Source organism: Neomonachus schauinslandi, chromosome 2 (genome assembly GCF_002201575.2).
Source record: "Neomonachus schauinslandi chromosome 2, ASM220157v2, whole genome shotgun sequence".
Classification (NCBI taxonomy): domain Eukaryota; kingdom Metazoa; phylum Chordata; class Mammalia; order Carnivora; family Phocidae; genus Neomonachus; species Neomonachus schauinslandi.
The window spans coordinates 127,226,820-127,246,261 of record NC_058404.1 but is presented as its reverse complement, the minus strand read 5'-3'; the positions used below and the strand labels follow the sequence as shown (position 1 = coordinate 127,246,261).

The following is a 19,442-nucleotide window of genomic DNA, read 5'->3' as shown; positions in this document are numbered from 1 at the left end:
AGAAAGAAAGAAAGAAAGAAAGAAAGAAAGAAAGAAAGAAAGAAAGAAAGAAAGAAAGAAAGAAGAAAGAAAGGAAGGAAGAAAGAAAGAAAAAGAAAGAAGAAAGAAAGGAAGGAAGGAAGAAAAAAGAAAGGAAAAGAAAAAAGACGAAAGGAAGAAAGGCAGTGAAGGAGAGGGAGGGTAGGAATGATCATTTGTTTCTGATCATTTTTGGTATTTTGGAAATGTTCAAGAAGTTTTTGGGCTATCTTTATGAATCAGTGATTCTTGGCTTTTTTTTTTTTTCTTCTGCTCCAGTAAAACTTCTCTCATACAAGTAAGGACTATCACATATTCATATCAAGCACAATGATCTGCTGTCTTATTGATTCTGAAGAAGAGGGTGAGGTACTTCCTTAGGAAGGTATATACAAATCTCAGAGATAGGAAAATGTGTACATATTGTTTCTATTGTGTCTGTACATAAATGTATTTGTGCAGTTTGAAAAGGCCATTAAATGATTCTGATATGCCCTCCACAGGGAGACTGGGAATTTCTCCTTGAAAACAGAATAGCCAAGTGTTAAAAGTGGACCAGAATTTAGGAAGTTCTCCATAGAAAAATGACAAGTAATTATTATATTTAGTAAATATTTTAGCACATGCAATATAATCAGTTTCCTTTTCCAAAAAGAAAGCACACATCATTCCCTAGATATCATTTTTCCATTATAGAAATTCGCTTCATGATACTTGTAAGTATCTATTAGTAGAATTAGTGTATGACTATTCCAATTCACAATCATTAATTAGGTGTTAAACATTCAATTATTTATCAGCAAAATATTGATGAACATTTACAAATATTCAGTCGACTTGTCAGTAAGTTCTTCCTTGGGTGAAATTTTCTGATTTTAATTGAGTCATAAAATGTTTTGGGTCACTAGTGCATCAATTACTAAATTACTGATCCATTGTACTGTAATGTCCTGAAAAAGTAAAGGCAACTTCTGAAAGCCTAATTGAATCTTGGAGAGATATGTATTCGCCATTGGATTAAGATAAATGAGTCAACTCACAATAATCACACTAAACTTAGGTACATTCATTTCACAAATGGGTAAACTGAAGCTCAGAAAAGATAGAACTAGAGAGGTAAGGATCCAGGTGAAAAGACCTAATTCCTAATATCTAGCTACAGAAAATAAATACATGAGCTTGAAAGCAATAATAATTATTTCTCTGAAAGTTCATTTTCATGTAGTGTTATTAAATTTAATACCTCTCCATTAATAATTTATAAACTCATGGTGTTTATACTAATATGGCCTTGTTGCATTGTAAATAGCGTAATAAAAAACCCCACAAAATTTTAGACTCTTTTAAGGTAAAAACTGTCCTAAAACTAGTTATCTCAACCACCTACTATATGGGTTACTTGGAAAATGAAGGATTTTTTGCAGTAGGGTCAGTGGTTATGAGCACAGGTTTGAAGTAAGAAAAACCAAGCTTTGATACTGGCTTCTGTGCTTATCAACCATGAGAACTAAATGAGTTACTTAATTCTTGTAGTTGTTCCATCTATGAAATCGAGGGGAAAACATGTAATTCATGATGTATTGTAAGGGTTAAATAAGAAAATTTATTTAACTACTTAGTACTGGGCCTAGCAGCAAATATATATGGGCTGATATATATGTATAAATATAAACATATACACGCACAAACACACATAAAGTTTAAATGTAGCTTAGAATAGTTTTGAGGCCATTATTACTTCAGAGACTAGATTTATTTGAACTGGTTTAGCACTCTATTAGGTATGTTACTTTTCATGTTTTTGTGTTTTTGTTTTTGCTTGTTTGTTTGTTTTGGTCTCCAAAAGCAATAAAACCAGTTTCTATACTCCTTCATAAAACAATGCAAAAGAAAGAAAAATAATAACAAAAATGTTCAACAAACAATTTACTATTATTTGTATTTGTCTGGAAGGAGCTTCCCACAGCTTTAATCATAGCCATGGGTTATTATTTCAAACAAAATACATCTTTTAGATATTTAAATGTGTGTTCTCATATCATGGAATTGAAATGTAATTCATTTGTTCTGTGATCTCACTGCAATTCTGCTAAGTGCTTCAAATAAGTAAAATAGCATGTACTGTAGTTTTGAGTGCTAGCACTGAGAATCTAAAGAGATACACATTGAAAAGAAGGGTTGTCCAAGAAAAATTAGGTATCCTTAATCTTTAATTTTTCATTAAAACATTTCTGGGGGGTTTATACAATAAAAATCATGGTAGAGACTTTTGGCAAATGACATTATAACTCAGTGCTATATGAAAGTTCTAACAAACTAATATATTTAGAGCTTAATAATATAAATTCTGGGGGTGCCTTGGTGGCTCAGTTGGTTAAGTGTCTGCCTTCGGCTCAGGTCATGATCCCAGGGTCCTGGGATGGAGACCCACATCAGGCTCCTTGCTCAGCGGGGAACCTGCTTCTCCCTCTCCCTCTGCCTGCCAATCCCCCTGCTTGTGCTCTCTCTCTCTCTCTCTTTGTCAAATAAATAGATAAAATCTTTTAAAAATATATATAAATTCTGATGCAGAGAAATCTAAACCAAGAGTAAAATGCTATGTTGAGCTTTTTTTTTTTTTTTTTAATTTACCTGCCTAAGAATTTACATGTTAAGAATATAATTAAGTATCTTGGGAACATTTTCTCAGAAAGAATTCTTTAGAATAAGTTTTGCCTTTGCTACTGTGTTAATGATGGCTTTGATAAAATGACCCAAGGAAAAAAGACAATTTCCTTCAGGTGTTATCTGTGTCTGAAATATTCTTCACTGATTTCACATGCACTGATAATATGAACAAGGTAATTTATCTGACTCTGGTCAGGCAAGATTTGCAGTGAGAAATGCAAAATTCACACAGAGTTTGCCTCTAAGAAATCTCTGCCGTGTTTTTCAGTTTATATAAAAAGACTAAAGATGTTGCCTGAGGCATTGTTTTCTTTTCCTTAAAGCAAGTTGAAGCACCACAAATCAAGTTGTTTTTCACATTGTTAATTTAATATTTTCTCTTTCAATTTCTCAGAGAGCCGACATAGGGATTTCTGCTTTAACCATCACCCCAGATCGTGAGAATGTGGTGGACTTTACAACACGCTATATGGACTACTCAGTGGGAGTACTACTGAGAAGGGCTGAAAAGACAGTGGACATGTTTGCCTGTCTTGCACCATTTGATCTCTCTCTCTGGGCTTGCATCGCTGGCACTGTTCTTCTGGTGGGTCTTCTGGTCTACCTCCTGAATTGGCTTAATCCCCCACGATTACAAATGGGATCAATGACTTCTACTACTCTCTACAACTCCATGTGGTTTGTGTATGGATCCTTTGTACAACAAGGTAAGGAGAAAAAATACATTTTAGTCTGAAAAAGGAATATGTTTCAAATGCCATGAATCAGTTAAGAATGTTCTGTATCTGACATCAATAAGTGTTCTAAAGGGTCTTCACAGCAATGCTTAGAAAAGAACATTTCCTACTCTTTCCTAGAGGATCTCAAACACAGCAGGTTTCCCACAAAAATGGTTCATTACCTTTTGATGTAGGTTCAATTTCATCAACAAAGCCAAAAATGAATGTCAGAGGTAAGGTTCACAAGAAACTCAAGATCAGATTTCCCCTCCTCCCCCCCCTAATTTCTTTTTTTTCCTTTCTCTGACATTCTGAGAAATAGCCTTACTAGGATGAAACAACTTACAACCAGAGCAGACACTGTCTAATTATTTACATATATAAGACATGTTGGGACTGGTTCTTTGTTCAGAGACATTATTTAATGTATTAAAAATATTCAATGATGGTGAAAAAACTTTGATTCATTTAAGATTCTGATAAGAAATTTTGTATTATCTTTCATCTTAATATTTAATTAATCTTTACCAGTGATTTAACTTACAATGTCATGGTATTCTAAAGAATGTCTTTGTTTTGTTATTCAATATTTAATCTGCCCTACTCTTTAAAGTTGTCCAGTTATTTCTATGACTCCCACCATTTTAGAATAGAATAATACTTACTGAACTCCTTATTTGAGACTACTGCCATTATGCAGAATGAAATAATAAAATACTTAGGGGATCGATAGTTTCTTACAAACCTATCACATATAATAAGGAGGAGAAATATGTGTCATAATGGAGATACATGACACTTTTGCTTTAATATTTATAAATTTCAATAGCATCTTATTTTTTATTCACACTTGCTATTAGATCTTCCATTAAATTTGAGTAGTTGTTCTCAACTGCATACTCCTGTGTGAGACCACTGGCCCAGAAAGGGCCTAGGAGAGAGCCCTAAGAAAAGGAATGGGCTAGAGGAGCTTTCAGTGCTAACTGACAAGGAGTAATGAGAAAGATGCAAGTACCATGTATAGCATGCAGTGGTATACATACCAAATAAAGACAATATTTAAAGATGGCGGGTTTGGCCAAAGATGTTAAACATTTCAAAAAATCACGTAAAATTAAGACTTGAAAGATACTTACTGGATTTAGCAATAAACTTGTTATTGGTAGTATTCCAGTGACTATAGCTGCATAACCAGATCCTCCAAAACCTACCAGTTCTGTGGGTCAGATGTTTAGACAAGACATAGGGAGGATGGCTTGTCTTTACTCAGTGATGTCTGAGGACTCAACTAGACAACTCAAAGTCTGAAAATGAACTCGTCTGAAGGCTTGTGCATTTCACTTACATGTCTGGTGGCTGATGCTGGCTGAGGGCTGGTAGCTTCAGTTTTCTTTTATGGTCTCTCTTCATGGGATAGTTTGGCCTTTCTCACAGAATGGTAGTTAATTTCTCCATAAAGAGCATTCCAAAAAGAGAAAAAAGAGTCAATGAAACAGAAAAATGTTAGAGTCCAGGTTGGGGATCACAAACTTGTATGATGGCATGAGTTCCTCTTGTAGGGAACATCCTGGTTGTGCCTGTCTCATAACTTTGTTATAAAAATTAAAGTGGCTAAAAATTATGAAGTTCTTAGATAAAATAACTTATATAAGGGTCACATAATTGCTTACCACATAAATAAAAAATAAAAACAAATCATACTCAGCTGTGGATAGTCAGGCACATGGAAAAAGGATAAAAAGGCAAATGATTTTAGATTATTTGCAAGATAATGGTTAAAATGGTAGCTCCTAGGGTACATGAAGCAATAAAAAAAAAAATAGAAAGACCAATAATAAGAATGCAGTAAGAGTATGACTGGAAAGTAATAGAGTAGTAGTAGGAGAGAATAGAGTTCTTGATGAGACCAAAGAACAAAAGTGGAAATATCAGTGTGAGGGAGTTTGAAGTTTGTATTTATGGATTCCTGAAGTTAAGAGTTGGTGAGGGACTTCAAAGCTGATCAAGGAACTGAGAGCCCAGAGGATTAGATGAACCATCTGCAATGACGGTCAACTCAGATTGGAGAGAAAGAAAATGAGCCATGTGCCAAAGTTGTCAGTAAATGAGGACAAATAGCTAGGAGATGTTAATAGGTATGAGCACAGGCTAAAAATAAAGGTTGCTATAGTTAGATGTAATTAACCTTTGTTTTCATCTCACTTCTTCCCAATCCACCCAATTTTCTGAACATGGTTTAATAACCACCAATATTCAGTTGACCCCCCCCCAAATCTACATCACCCATTCTTTAATTTTAGTTTTGTATATCCAACTGCTCACTAGACCACTCTCTGGATATAGCAAAAGCACCATGAATTCCAACATGTCAAACATTGAATTTATTTTACACTTTAAAGCTTTGTAGCTTCTCATATTCTCTTCCAGCTGATGCATTGCTAGCCACTCAGATATACAGGTTAGAAACTCTGAAAACAGTTTGATTTCTTCTTCCTTCTATCCCTTCTATCCAACCACAGTTAGGTCCTGTGAATTTTACCTTCTAAATATTTCTAGAAGTGGAAATCTTGTCTCACCTAGACAGATTAAGCCCACACTCCTACCTAGATTAAGCCTACTTCATTTCTCATCTGAACTACAGGAGTGTTGTTAACAGGTCTTTCTTTTTTCAATCTTGTCCCCTGCCAACATATGCTCCACATACTTGCATATATATCCAAGTTATTTCTATCAGGGAGAGCTAAACACATAATTCTCGTTCTTTAAATATTTTCTTGGCTCCTCAATGCTCACAGTTTAAAAGTCTGAGTTACTTGGAACATGAACAATATTCCACCATTGGGCTCCTGTCCAGGGCTCAATTCTCATCTCTTACCGTTCATGCCTCACATTTAATTGTTCAGTTACTCCAAATGGCTTTTGTCCCTTGAATACAAGACTGTGTCATGACTCTCTGCCATTGCTTCTGCTCCTTTCAATTCCTAAAATGCCTTTATTACTAAACTGCTTAATCTCTATTCTTACTCTGCTTTCATATGGCAAGTTGCTATGCATCCTCTAATTCTTGTTTTGATCTCACTTCTTTTAGGAAATATTTGCTGGGATTAGGAACCATCTTCTAAGCTTCTGAAGATATATTTATCGTAACACTTATAAACTATTATGTAATTGCCTTTTCTTCATTTGTCTCCATCTGAGTCCTTTGAACATAAAACAGTGTCTTATCGTTATAGTCCCTTTACCTACAGTTCAGTGTCTTGTACATATTAAGTGTTTGATAAATGCAAAGTGATCAACTAAATGAATAAATACATGCTAAATAGTTAACTAAACAAAGCATGGAGTTAACTGCAATGTTGTGCTTATTAGATTATAATCTGTTCCCCAATGATCTAAATTCACGAAACCTAACAGGAAGTTACTCAGAATGTCTCTACTGGTGTATTTTATTAAGTAGCTAAGATGAGGAACTTATAAATAAGGTATCAGATTTGTTGAAGCTTTATTTTTGAGGATGTTGACATGCTTTCTGAACTCTGCCTCCAGGTAGCCAAATTAATTTTTGGAGCACATCTAAGAGAAAAAGAAAAGTAAAATTACCCATATGGTTAGCATGATTTTCTCGTGTGTAAACATGACACAGATATCAAAAGTTATAAATATGTTAAGCACTTTTCCATCCCAACTGGGCCTTTAAATGAATTGTACGGCCTGTAGGTTGATTGTACATTAATACAAATTCCTAGTGATGGATAATGCTGAATTGCATATGATTAACTACTTCATCTTTGAAATGCTGCCATTCTTCCACTTCCTAACAATGAAAAGGTGAATTTGTTAAAAGATACAGAAAGCATCTTTACATTTTGATTAAAAATAAATTAAGAAAAAGCTCCTAAGCCCTATGAAAAAAAGAATCAGTCAATGACAGTGTCCATGCCCAGGCAATGGAGTTAAAATTAGTGATAATTTTATGGGCGCCTGGGTGGCTCAGTTGGTTAAGCGACTGCCTTCGGCTCAGGTCATGATCCTGGAGTCCCGGGATCGAGTCCCGCGTCAGGCTCCCTGCTTGGCAGGGGGTCTGCTTCTCCCTCTGCCCTCTTCCCTCTTGTGCTCTCTGTCTCTCATTCTCTCTCTCTCTCTCAAATAAATAAATAAAATCTTTAAAAAAAATTAGTGATAATTTTCAATAAAAATACAGTCTTTTTAAGAAGTGCAGCTGTTATTCAGAATTACCGTCTTTATTGAGCCACTAGACCAGATTGAATAGGGATAAAAAGCATTTCATGTATTATTGGAAAATTTTCTGAAAAAAAGAGTTTAGGGACAGCTAAAAGAAAAATGTTAAATATATGCCAGTTGTTTACTAATTCTGATTTTTAAAAAAGTCTGTAACTTCAAAGCATTCTGGAAAAATAGCTCAGGGAATCCAACTGTGCAAAAGCAGTATGGTCCATTATAGAGATAAACTTAGTACATCTGTTTGGCTGGAACATTAAAGCTTGTGAATTAGATAGTTAAATGCATGAATGAGAGACCAATTTTATGCAAGTTTTGTTGTCGTTTTATATCCTCCTTTATTTCCATGTCTACATGCATCTCTCTGCAATCAACATACTTAAACAACTAGCATTTGATTTTTGAAGATCCTTTATGTTTTGTTTATGGGCAGTGATATTAAGAGCATCATCTTAATATCATCTGGGCCTGCGGGTGGGAGGCCTCTGACTTTTTCACACACATATTGTATACAATTTGTTTGCTGTTTACTTGCAAAGGGCAATTTCAGAGTTTGCCTCAGATGCTTTTGTCTGGTTCTAGAAAGTACAAATATTTATAGTCATGTAAAATATTTATAGCTATTACATATGTTTATTTACCAGCAAGCATTTATTAAGTACCAACTCTATGCCAGGAACAGGAAGAACAAAAAGAAAACAAAGAATAACTATATTAACTGGTTTAATTACCATTTCTTGGGTATGCTGTATATCATGCCCAACTTAGATGTTTTGAGTATGGTCATAAATAAGAAAGATACAGTTCTGGCAGTCATGCTTGGAACCATCTAAATGGGCCATAGCCAAATGGGATCAAAAAAACCACTTCCAATGAGGAGACAGAATTATTGGAAAGAATAAAGAAGGAAAATTCCTTTGCTAGCTTTCTTGAAGATCAAAAAGCTCCACAGATGCCAGTGATGAATAGAAAGGGGGCCTTCAGGAATAGTAGAAGATAACCTGAGGGCTGCTGCACAAGAATTAACAGGAGAGGCAACCCACAGTCTTTGAGATCCCAGGGCAATTTTTGGAAGAAAATAAAGAGCTCTTTCCACTGCCAGATGGATCGTAGTGTTACAGAGAATCACAACTTCCTCGTTTCCACAAAAAGAAGAATCAGACATTCTTCTCTATCGAATTAGGCAACTAAGGAGATTGCTGATGAGAAAGCATCTCTTGAAAACTTAGCATAGGAGAATAACTCAAAAAGACATCTATTTTAATAGTGTAGATATCAAATATATGAAATTTATCAATGTTGCAAAACCCCAAAGGATTCAAACCTTGTAATGCAGTAGCTAAAGCAATTCCTTTGTAATGTTATCTGATATTTCACATTCAATTTGAATATAACAAAAATGATATTGGCTAACTCTGCTGTTTACTGACCCTAACGAACACAGGGAAAATGAGAGTCATCCCCAGTGACAGGCTGACTGGATTATCCAGACAAATTTCTTTCTATGTTCTGTTCTTACAGATATTAACTCAAAAAAGCTCTCTGTAATTTTTATTTGGGTTCAAGAAAACATCTCTGTTGTTGCTAATTATGATTGGCAGCCCTTAATAAAGGGAGTGCCAAGCAGTCTGAGAACTGTCATATCCACTTGAGAATTTCCCCATGCTGATTTAAAACATGACAAGGTGCTCATTTTCTTTCGTTTTATCACCAGAATTAACCACTAAAGAAAAAAAAAAAAAAACTCAGTTGAACTTTCACGTTCTCAGATACTATTCTAAGTCTATCCTTATGGGTGTGGGGAATGAGTAATTTGTATGGTAGAAAACAAGTGCAGTGATGCTAAGATGGAAATCCATTGGTTTACATTTCCAATGAACTGTAATGAGCTCCTAAGCAATGATTCCGTGAATCATATGTATGTAATATGCCCCTGAATTTTGTTTATTTTAATACCAGCTCTTCATGATTTGAGCCAGAAAATCCTTTCTCATGCTAAACTGGGCTTTTGAACAGTTGAAAGTAATCAAGGCATATGAGGCAAAAATCAGATTTCTGCTTATAAAATGCTTATCAAACAAGAACTGGTGAAAACATTTTCTTGACTACTTCGAACTTCTTAAGAATGTATACTATAATTAAAAGCATTATTTTAGTATTTAACGAAACAAAGGAGTGGTTTCCCGAGACTCATTAAAAAATAAAACAAAGCACTGAAAGGTGATTTTTAAGATATTCTGAGTTGGTTTTTCTTCTTCCCCAAGTGCTATAAGAAAAAAATTGTTTTAAAAATCTAAATTTAAGTGATGAAAAAGGAGGTGTCGCAGGTCCTTTAAAATAGCATTGATATCATAGTAGTACTCAGTACTTACAGTACCATATTACAAAACCCCTCAGCTTAAGTAATAAGAATAGGGTCAGACATCACCAAAGATAAATTTATTCTAAAGCTGATTTAGGATTGATCGAAGTTAAACTATTGGGATCAAAAGACTATAGGTGGTAATAGAGACCATCAGTTTAGAATATAAATTTGGAAATTCAATTTTTGTTTGACCTGAATCCATTTTTCCCCTTCGCCTATGAATACGTATTTAGAAGTTTAATAATGATGGTTATATTTCAAAAAACATGGGAAACTGATCCGAGCTTTTAAAAACAGTATCAGTATGTTTTGAAAATTAAGTCTCTTAGCATTTAACCTAGCTCTAAGATGCATAATTATAAGCCAACTATAATCTCTGGTTTACAAAAGTCCTGGTGATACTTTTGTTAAATACCCTTGAATGTGGCATAACCTTTACTTTAATTTTTCACAATTTTAAGGCAGAGAAATTACAATGTGTAATATGAAGTATAAATTCACATCACATATCTCATCACATATAATAGCTGTCCCTTATTTGTAAGCTACATTTCTTGATGACAATCATTCGTTTTTATATTAAGATTTAACAAAATACCAACATATGACCCATATTTCCGCACTGTGGACACATAAAATCGCTCTTTGATTTGTGGCTGTGACTAAATTTATAGAGTCTCTTTATATTTGCAGCTCTGTCCCTTCGACTCTAAATTAGCAATCCATTTGGTACAGCTACACAGTTTGTCCTGTCTGCTTCACTTGTTTTCTAGCACTTAATGTTTATATCTATGTACTTTACTACTTTAACAGGCACTTATAGTATTTCTTCTGCCTTTACGATTTCAAATTCTTTATTCTCCAGAAAACGTCTGTTTAATTATTAAATAAGAATTATTTATCTAGTCACAAGGGTGAGGAGGACAGCATGGTGTCTGTCTTCATGGAGCTTTCAGTATACAAGAGAAACAAACTAGTAAACACATAGCTCCATCACAGAATCCTAATTATTTCTAATTTTCTAAATATTTCTAATTTCTAAATATTCCTAATTTCCTAATTATCATGTTGAGGAAAGCACAAGTCATGATGGGCTTGGAGTTTACAGACATGCTGCTATTTGGTGCAATATAATTAGGTCAAATGCATACAAAGTCATGACCTATCAAAATGAAGAACACAGACTGGGAACCAATTTTTTACCCAGTGACAGTGGACGAAATGAATTGTCCAATCAACTCACTTTATCTTTGCTTTCTGATCTATAAAGTACTAGATTATTTTAAAATTTTCTTTCGGCTCTAAGATTATAGGATTCTATCGTATCAATATCTAATTTAATAACTATTTTCATATCTTTGTGTTTCCTTGAGATACAGCTCAGTTTTAAATCCTATATCTACCACTTACTAACTATATGACATTGAACAAGTTGCTTAACCTCTAGGTGCCTCAGTTCCCTGAATAATAATTGCCTACTTCATCAGGTGTTTGAAAAATTAATCACTCATAGATATAAAACACTTAAAACCTTGTGCATGACATAAAATAGACACTCAACATTATAATTACCTCAACATTTTTGCAGGCCACAGCAAGAGATAGAATCAACCACATTGTTTAATACACTCATAATTATCTCACAGAAAATAAGCATTATTTTAAAGAAGCATATTGTAATTAGGTATAAGGAACTATATTAAGAAAGCTAGTCTAGCTAATGAAAATGCTTATAGTAAAAGCCATATACTAACAAACTCATAATAACTTTGTCATTCAGCTAGATGTGAAAAACTAAAAGCATTTTTTCCCATGTAAGTACATCATCATCACATGTATTGTGATAAACTGTAGGATAACAGGGCCCAAGATATAACAAATAATGAACTCAAATTGAATGGAATTACAAGTTTTGATTCAGGATGCTTCCAGTTTATATATTAAGTCCTTAAAAAGATTGAGTAATTTTAGAAAGATTAATGTATAAGAACCGTGTAAATATGTGTTTTGTTTTTGGAAGTATGTCTTGAAATCTGTAACTAAAATAGCACAAAATTGAGCATGAACATCATAGAGAAGGCTAATTTTCCTAAAGTAATCAATGTTCACAAACTGCCATTGATGCAGTTTAGAACCGTTTGGATCCATTCCAGAATTGAAATGATGATGGTGATGAAGATGATGATGATGATGATATTTCAGTTTTTGTTTATTACACTCACAATGACAGTATTGAAACTTAGAATATTTAATAGTTTTTACTGAAGCATAATTAACAGACATTACATTAGTTTCAAGTATACAACATAATGATATGATATTTGTATATATTGTGAAATGATCACTGCAATAAATCTAGTTAATATGTACACATAGTTATAGGATTTTTTATGATGAGAACTTTTAAGATCTACTCTCAGCAGCTTTCAAATATGTAATGCAGTATTGTTGACAATAGTCACCATGCTGTACATTATATCCCTGTGACTTATTTTATAACTGGAAGTTTGTCCCTTTTCCTTCCTTTCACCCATTTGGCCTGCATTGCCTCTGGCAACCACCAATCTGTCTTCGGTATCTGTGTGCTCAGTTTTTTTCATTTATTTTGCTTTTTAGAGTCCACATGTAAGTGAGACCATATGGTATTTGCCTTTCTCTGTCTGACTTATTTCACTTAGCATATGCCCTCAAGGTCTATCCAGGTTGTCACAATGGCAAGATTTCGTTTTCCTCCATGACTGAATAATATTCCATGATATGCACTGGAATATTATTCAGCCTTGGAAAAGAATGAAAAAATATATATGCATATATAACACGTATGACTATATATAACATATTTCTTCATTCATTCATCTTAGTGGACACTCAGGTTGCTTTTGTCTCTTAGCTATTGTAAATAATGTTGCAAGAACATGGGAGTACATATATCTTTCCAAGTTAGTGTTTTCATTTTCTTTGGATAAATACCCAGAAGTGGAATTGCTGGAGCATATGGTAGTTCTGTTTTTAATTTTTTGAAGAAGCTCCATACTGTTTTCCAGAGCATCTGCACTGATTTGCATTCCTCCCGACAGAGCTCAAGGGTTCCCTTTCTCCATATCCTTGCCAACACTTGTTATTTTTTGTCTTTTTGATAATAGCTATTCTAATAGGTGTGAGGCGATAGCTCATTGTGGTTTTATTTATTTTTTATTTTTTAAAGATTTTATGTATTTACTTGACAGAGAGAGACACAGCGAGAGAGGGAACACAAGCAGGGGGAGTGGGAGAGGCAGAAGCAGGCTTCCCACTGAGCAGGGAGCCTGATGTGGGGCTCCATCCCAGGACCCTGGGATCATGACCCAAGCTGAAGGCAGACGCTTAACGACTGAGCCACCCAGGCACCCCTCATTGTGGTTTTAATTTGCATCTCCCTGATGATTAATGATATTGAAGATCTTTCATGTGTCTTCTTTGGAAAAATGTCTATTCAGATCCTTTGCCCAATTTTTACTCAAAGTGTTTTTTTGCTATTGAGTTGTATGAGTTTTTTACATATTTTGGATATTAGCCCCTTATCAGATATATGATTTGCAGCTATTTTCTCCCACTCAATACATTGCCTTTACATCTTGTTGGTGTTTTCCTTTGCTGTGCAGAAGCTTTTTAGTTCGATGTAGTCCCACTTGTTTATTTTTGTTTTGTTGCCTTTGTTTTTGGTGTCAAATCCAAAAAAATCATTGCCAAGGGCAGTGTCAAGAAGTTTACCCACCTATGTTTTCTTCCAGGAGTTTTATAGATTCAGGTCTTACATTCAAGTCTTTAGTCCATTTTGAATTAATTTTTGTATATGGTATAAGGTAATGGTCCAGTTTCATTCTTTTGCAATGTCAATAACTATTTGATTGCTTAATATATTGATAAAACTGAAAGCAGCCTTGTCTCATAAATAAATAGAACCTATGTTAAATATTATGCTAAAATTTTAAATTCACTGATGGAATTCCTTTAAACTTAAGAGAATTGCTAAGCAATAGTTTCATTATTAACATATATGTAATGCTTGTTGATACTTTTGAAATATATTATTATGCATAGGAAAGTTATAAATAATATAGTTAAGTATATGTTCCCTTTAGTTTATATTCTTGCAGCACTGGAATATATAACACCCAGATATAAGGTAAATTTTAAGATGAAAACAATTTCTAAGTAACCAGTAAAATTTGTGACTTCCACCTAAGAAAATCAAAGCACGTAATAGTATTGTGAGTTAAATTTGTGAGTTAAAGCAAAGAATATGCCATTCCAGTATTCACAAGGTTGAGTCTAAATTAAAACTGTCTTTGATATTATTTTATCAATATTAACAATCTAAAAATAAATTATATTATTAAAATTATTGAAAAGAAATAAAAGATCTCTGGATGCTTCTCCAAAAATTATTTTAATACAGTTTTTGCTGAGAGAAGTTACTAAGTTCCCAAAGCAATAATCATTTGTTGCCTGAAATAAAATTTTTCGAGAAGTCTGTACTTTAAGTAGGGGTAATCCTAATATTTTTGGCTTTTAAATTTTGAAATAGTATGATTTCACATAATTATCTGCAAAGTCATGAAAAATTGTTGACAGTCTTCTCTTCTGCTTTAGATCCTTTCTAATATCGTGATGGTCTCTCCTTTCCTTCTAAACGTAAAGTAATTTTGCTATATCAGCAGGACTGCCTGCAAGCACCACATTTCTGTACTATTGTTATACTATTCAAAGAGTTTAGGCCACTTAGTCCTCAGTCGTCTGCCTGACATCACCACCCAAGGAGTACTATAATCCTCTAGAAATGCATTGCCTGGAGCGTGGCACTGCTTAATAAATCACTTCATCTTGTTTATCTTTCTCTTGACATATATCTAGCAGCAGGAACCATTATCCTGTGACAATGTTAAGTTCTATTGACATTTTCTCTTAATTAACTACACCACTGGCTACAAATTTAACATTGGGAATAAACTTCCTTTATTTAATGCTATCTTGAACAAAGGAAGTGTTAAGTTTGTCATGCATTCATTGTCTTAACAGATATCGAAACATCTTTGTTGTTTTTTCAGACCAGTTTATTCTGCTGAGAAAATAAACAGAATTTGCATGTAAAATCATGTTGCACTATTTCTTAATTACACAACTGACCAATTAGACAGGTGCATTTTTCCATTAGTTATCTTAATGAATATATGAGAGCTCTATTATATATGCTTGAATTCCTCTGTGATACCACTTCTTCAGTCAATGGAATGACTTTATGTACATTTTTATAAATTCAAAGAAACATTTCTTTTGAGATTAAAACATGTTTTATGTACGTTAAAGCTAAATGTTTGGGGTTCAAATTATAAATCACTCATTTATTCAACATTATTGAATGTCTACAATGTAACAGGCCCTATCCAAGCTCCTGGAGATAGCTTTCTGAGAAAAACAAAGATTCAGTCTTTTATGGAGCTTTTATTCTAGGGAAGGGAGACAGGTAAAAAAAAACAGTAGGCTAAATCAATCAATCAATAAATTACACAGTCATCAGAACTCAAATACTATAGAAAAATTATCTCAGAGGGAAAGGAATTTGAAGTACACGTGGAAGGGTTGCAATTTTCAATAGGTTCAATAGGTTCATTTAAGTAAGCCTCTAAGCATTTGAGATTGGAACAAGGACCTAAAGGATGGGAAGGAATGTGCTGTAGAGATATGGGGGGGTGGGGGGAGTCAGGTGTAGCGAATCACAAATACAATGACCTGCTCCAAGAGGCCAGAAGGACAGCTTAGTAGGAGGGGAGGTCAGAGAGGTCCATGAGCTCACATGCGATTAGGCTGTCTAGTTTTTGGCTTCTACTTTGTAGTAATGAAGAGTCACTAGAGTGTTTTAAGCAGAGGAGTGGCAGGACTAAACATTTAGACAAATATAAATAATTGTTTTAGAAGGCATTAACCGTCAAACTATTCTCTATCTGTTGTGACTTCAAGTCCTCCAGCATACTTGGGGATTTAAGAACTGTTTCAAAAAATTGTAGATTTGGATCTGAGCCGTGATTATATTTTATAGGTGCATGAATGTTTGTTGAGGCAGCTATGTGTTGCTTACAGCATATATCCATCTATTGAAACTTTCAAAAACCTTAACTCCAAGAGCCAGTCACACTCTTTTTTATTCTCCAGATCAATTACAGTTATTCCTTTCAGACAATATCTACGTTAAATGAAAAGGCACATATTATTCCTAGCTCTCTTTGTGGTGACAGCTCCTGAAGAAAACCATTCTCTTGTAAGTAATCTTCCCCAGTGCTCTTGTTAAAAAAGAACCACAGGGAGGGGCAAGAGTAATGGCATTCTCAGTGTATTTCTTCCTTCTCAATCAACTTCCTATATCTTTCTGGAAACAATAAATGTTATTTTACATAAATTGTTTTAGCCCTTTATTTGGACTACATATCAATATTATATATAAATATCTATCTATAGATAGATAAATCAATATAGATATTTAATATAGAGAGATAGCTGTAAATATCTATCTGTATATATCTATACCCATATCTAGATATGGAGAGAGAAAGACTTTTTTCCCTATACCAAACCAAACTGCTAATAACAGTTTGCATTCAGAGTAGGATTAAATAATTCCCCTGTTCCTAAATCATCAGTAGTAACCTTCTCTATAGATAATTCTTCCTGTAAACAATGTAACTGAAGATCTTTATTACTTTTATTTGCTTGAAATTTATATATACTTCTCCTTTATCCAAAAAGATCTTAAAATCTGCTAACATTCATAACACTTTCTCTCTCAGAAAAAATAAATCAATAACATTTTACTCTCAGTTTTCCTTGTCAAGGCCAGTTCTTTGATTAAAAAGTTTCTTGATTTTTAAATTCAGTCATTTGCTCACAAAAGGCCATCTGTAATATAAGATTAAATAGGCACTAGCTGCAGCCACACTGGAAATCTGTAAACACAGCATTATCCCCCAGAAGACCTTCCTTTGAAAATGATGTGCAGTTCATCCATTGGGGCTATACTTAATCTCTAAGCCATAGGAAAAACAAGGTCAAATCTTATGTCAAGACCAGGAAATAGTGTAATTATAGTTTTATAGGTCCCCCTATAGTTGTTGCAGATAGTTGTATAGATAGTGACACTTGTGAAAACGAAATATTTAAAGTGAATCTGTAATATTCAATCCTCCAAATATGGAACATGGTTTAGGTTAAAGAGTGTAAATTAAAATGATCACTCTGATGTTCATTGATTTTTTAATTTTTTCTTCTGAACTAGTATTGACCCAATTGACGTTCTACAAATGCTGACTTGAATTGGGTTAAGCAAGTTGGAAATTATATTTGATGACCTGAATAATTCATTAAAAAGGATAAGCATTAAAACTTGCTTTAGAACCACAAACACATTTTTTATAATAATGTAAGATAATGAAGCTGGCCACATGCAATGTCCAGGATGGACACTTATAAGTTGGAATGAATAACTTTTGCATTACTAAATTACATAGAATACATATCTAACTGGTACCAAAAGAGAGTAATTTGGCTGAGAAAAAGTCATTCCTGGCACTAAAAGACAATTTAACATGCATTTACACCCAGGGAAGCTTAGAAAATGAACAGTAATTGCAGAGGTCAAACTTGTAAGCTGGCTATGCTTACTTGTTTCACTCCAAGACTTGAGTGCAATGCAATTTAAACCTCACATCTGACTATCTGAGACTATCATTTAATTTCAGTAGTTTATCAACTGAAATATTATAAATAATGACATAAGTACATATCCAAGGTGTAGATGATTCTACATACCAAACAAATACCATCATGATGAAGTGTTATGTTTGTAAACATATTACATACGTGTTGTATGTTATGTATACATTGTAATTATATATATATTTCTCCTTTACATATGTTATATATATATATATTTCTCCTCTAGAATACCTCCTCCTGATATGTCATTATAAAACTAACATATACATACATATAAACTAACATATTATATACATGTTATATATGTTATATATATTATAATTATATTTCTCCTTTATATATGTTATATATATATTTCTCCTTTAGAATACTTCCTTCTGATATGTCACTATAGTTTAATATATTTCACAACACTAACTGATAAAGATGAAAACAAGTATCATGTAATGCAAAGATGTCAGAAAGTAACCCAACGTATATGGTTTTCAAAAACAAGAATCAATAAGGTATATTGTTTAATTTTTCTCTTTTCTTTTAAGTAGCAGCTAAATGGTTTTACAAAATAAGAAGTATTTTCATTTAAAATTGCAGATTTTTATTTTTTTCTTTTCCTTTATGATATTATAAAATGCAACTCTACTCTTTTAAATGATTTTAAAATAAACCAGCAAATACAGTGTTTATTACATATGCATTTTCTGTGTCTAATTTGTTTTACAAGTCTTTGGGGAATATAATTAAACATATTTGAAATCAGAGAATTCAAAGGAAGTGAAGAATGAGAAAAGCCAAGTAGAATAAACTTATCAATCTCCTTTTTAAAAATATAGACTTAATTTTTAAATTGCAACACCTGGTATTAATGAAATAAAGTGAAATAAGTTTCATAGAAAAAAATCTTTAAGTCTTATTAAAGTCGTTTTCTGCCTTTCTTTTGCTTCTTGCAGATGATATTTTGATAATCACTCTGAAAGTGCCAGTGGCTGTGCTGTATCTTATAGATAACTTATAAGGGGAAAAATGCCACCACCTCCAACTTATAAGCTATCTTTTCATAAGATAAGCATCTCCAACAATGCTGCATTTTATAACACTTGTTTTTTCCTATTTTTAATTTATTGTCGACTCAGCTACAAAAAAAAAACCAGTAATGGTAGGAATCCTGTAGCAGGTCTGAGAAGTTTGAAGACAGAGATGAAACTTTCAGGGACCCTCCCAGGCTGATCTTAAAGTGCTTTAATCTGGTACTTTTGATCTTCAGTTTGGCGTGTTATTGCTAATCAAGATGCTTTAGCTGGAAAACTTCCCCTTAACACACACACACACACAAAATGTAGAAATTTAAGCTTGAAACAATTCTCAGGGTTATATTTTTCTTTTCAGGTTTAAAAATGATGTACTTTCTATTCATCAGTTTATTCATTGTCATTTCTTCTCCCAAATTTAATATTTTATTCATGCTACTTAAAGTTTGAATTTTATTGGCAGATGATCTGGTAGAGTGTACCTGTTAATCACAATGATAGAGTTATGTTAGATTATAAATTTAATAACAGCATTTCATCCAAATAGCTATATGATCTGTGCTATTTAGAGACAATATGAAGGATGGCGTAGAGATTATGAGACTTCTAAGGTCGACCAGCTGACATGTTAGCCTGAAGAACATTAGGTACTACCACCTCAAC

The 19,442-nt window shown here is 33.4% G+C and overlaps 1 protein-coding gene across 2 annotated transcripts in view; it reads left to right on the top strand.

Annotated features, from left to right (window-relative positions):
* Window positions 1-19,442, top strand: part of GRID2 (glutamate ionotropic receptor delta type subunit 2) — a 1,393,842-nt gene that overhangs the window by 1,129,566 nt on the left and 244,834 nt on the right. For both annotated transcript variants that reach the window (XM_044912908.1, XM_044912909.1), the window contains one exon: window positions 3,080-3,392. In XM_044912908.1, coding sequence (XP_044768843.1) covers window positions 3,080-3,392 — 313 coding nt within the window. The remainder of the gene's footprint in view (window positions 1-3,079; window positions 3,393-19,442) is intronic.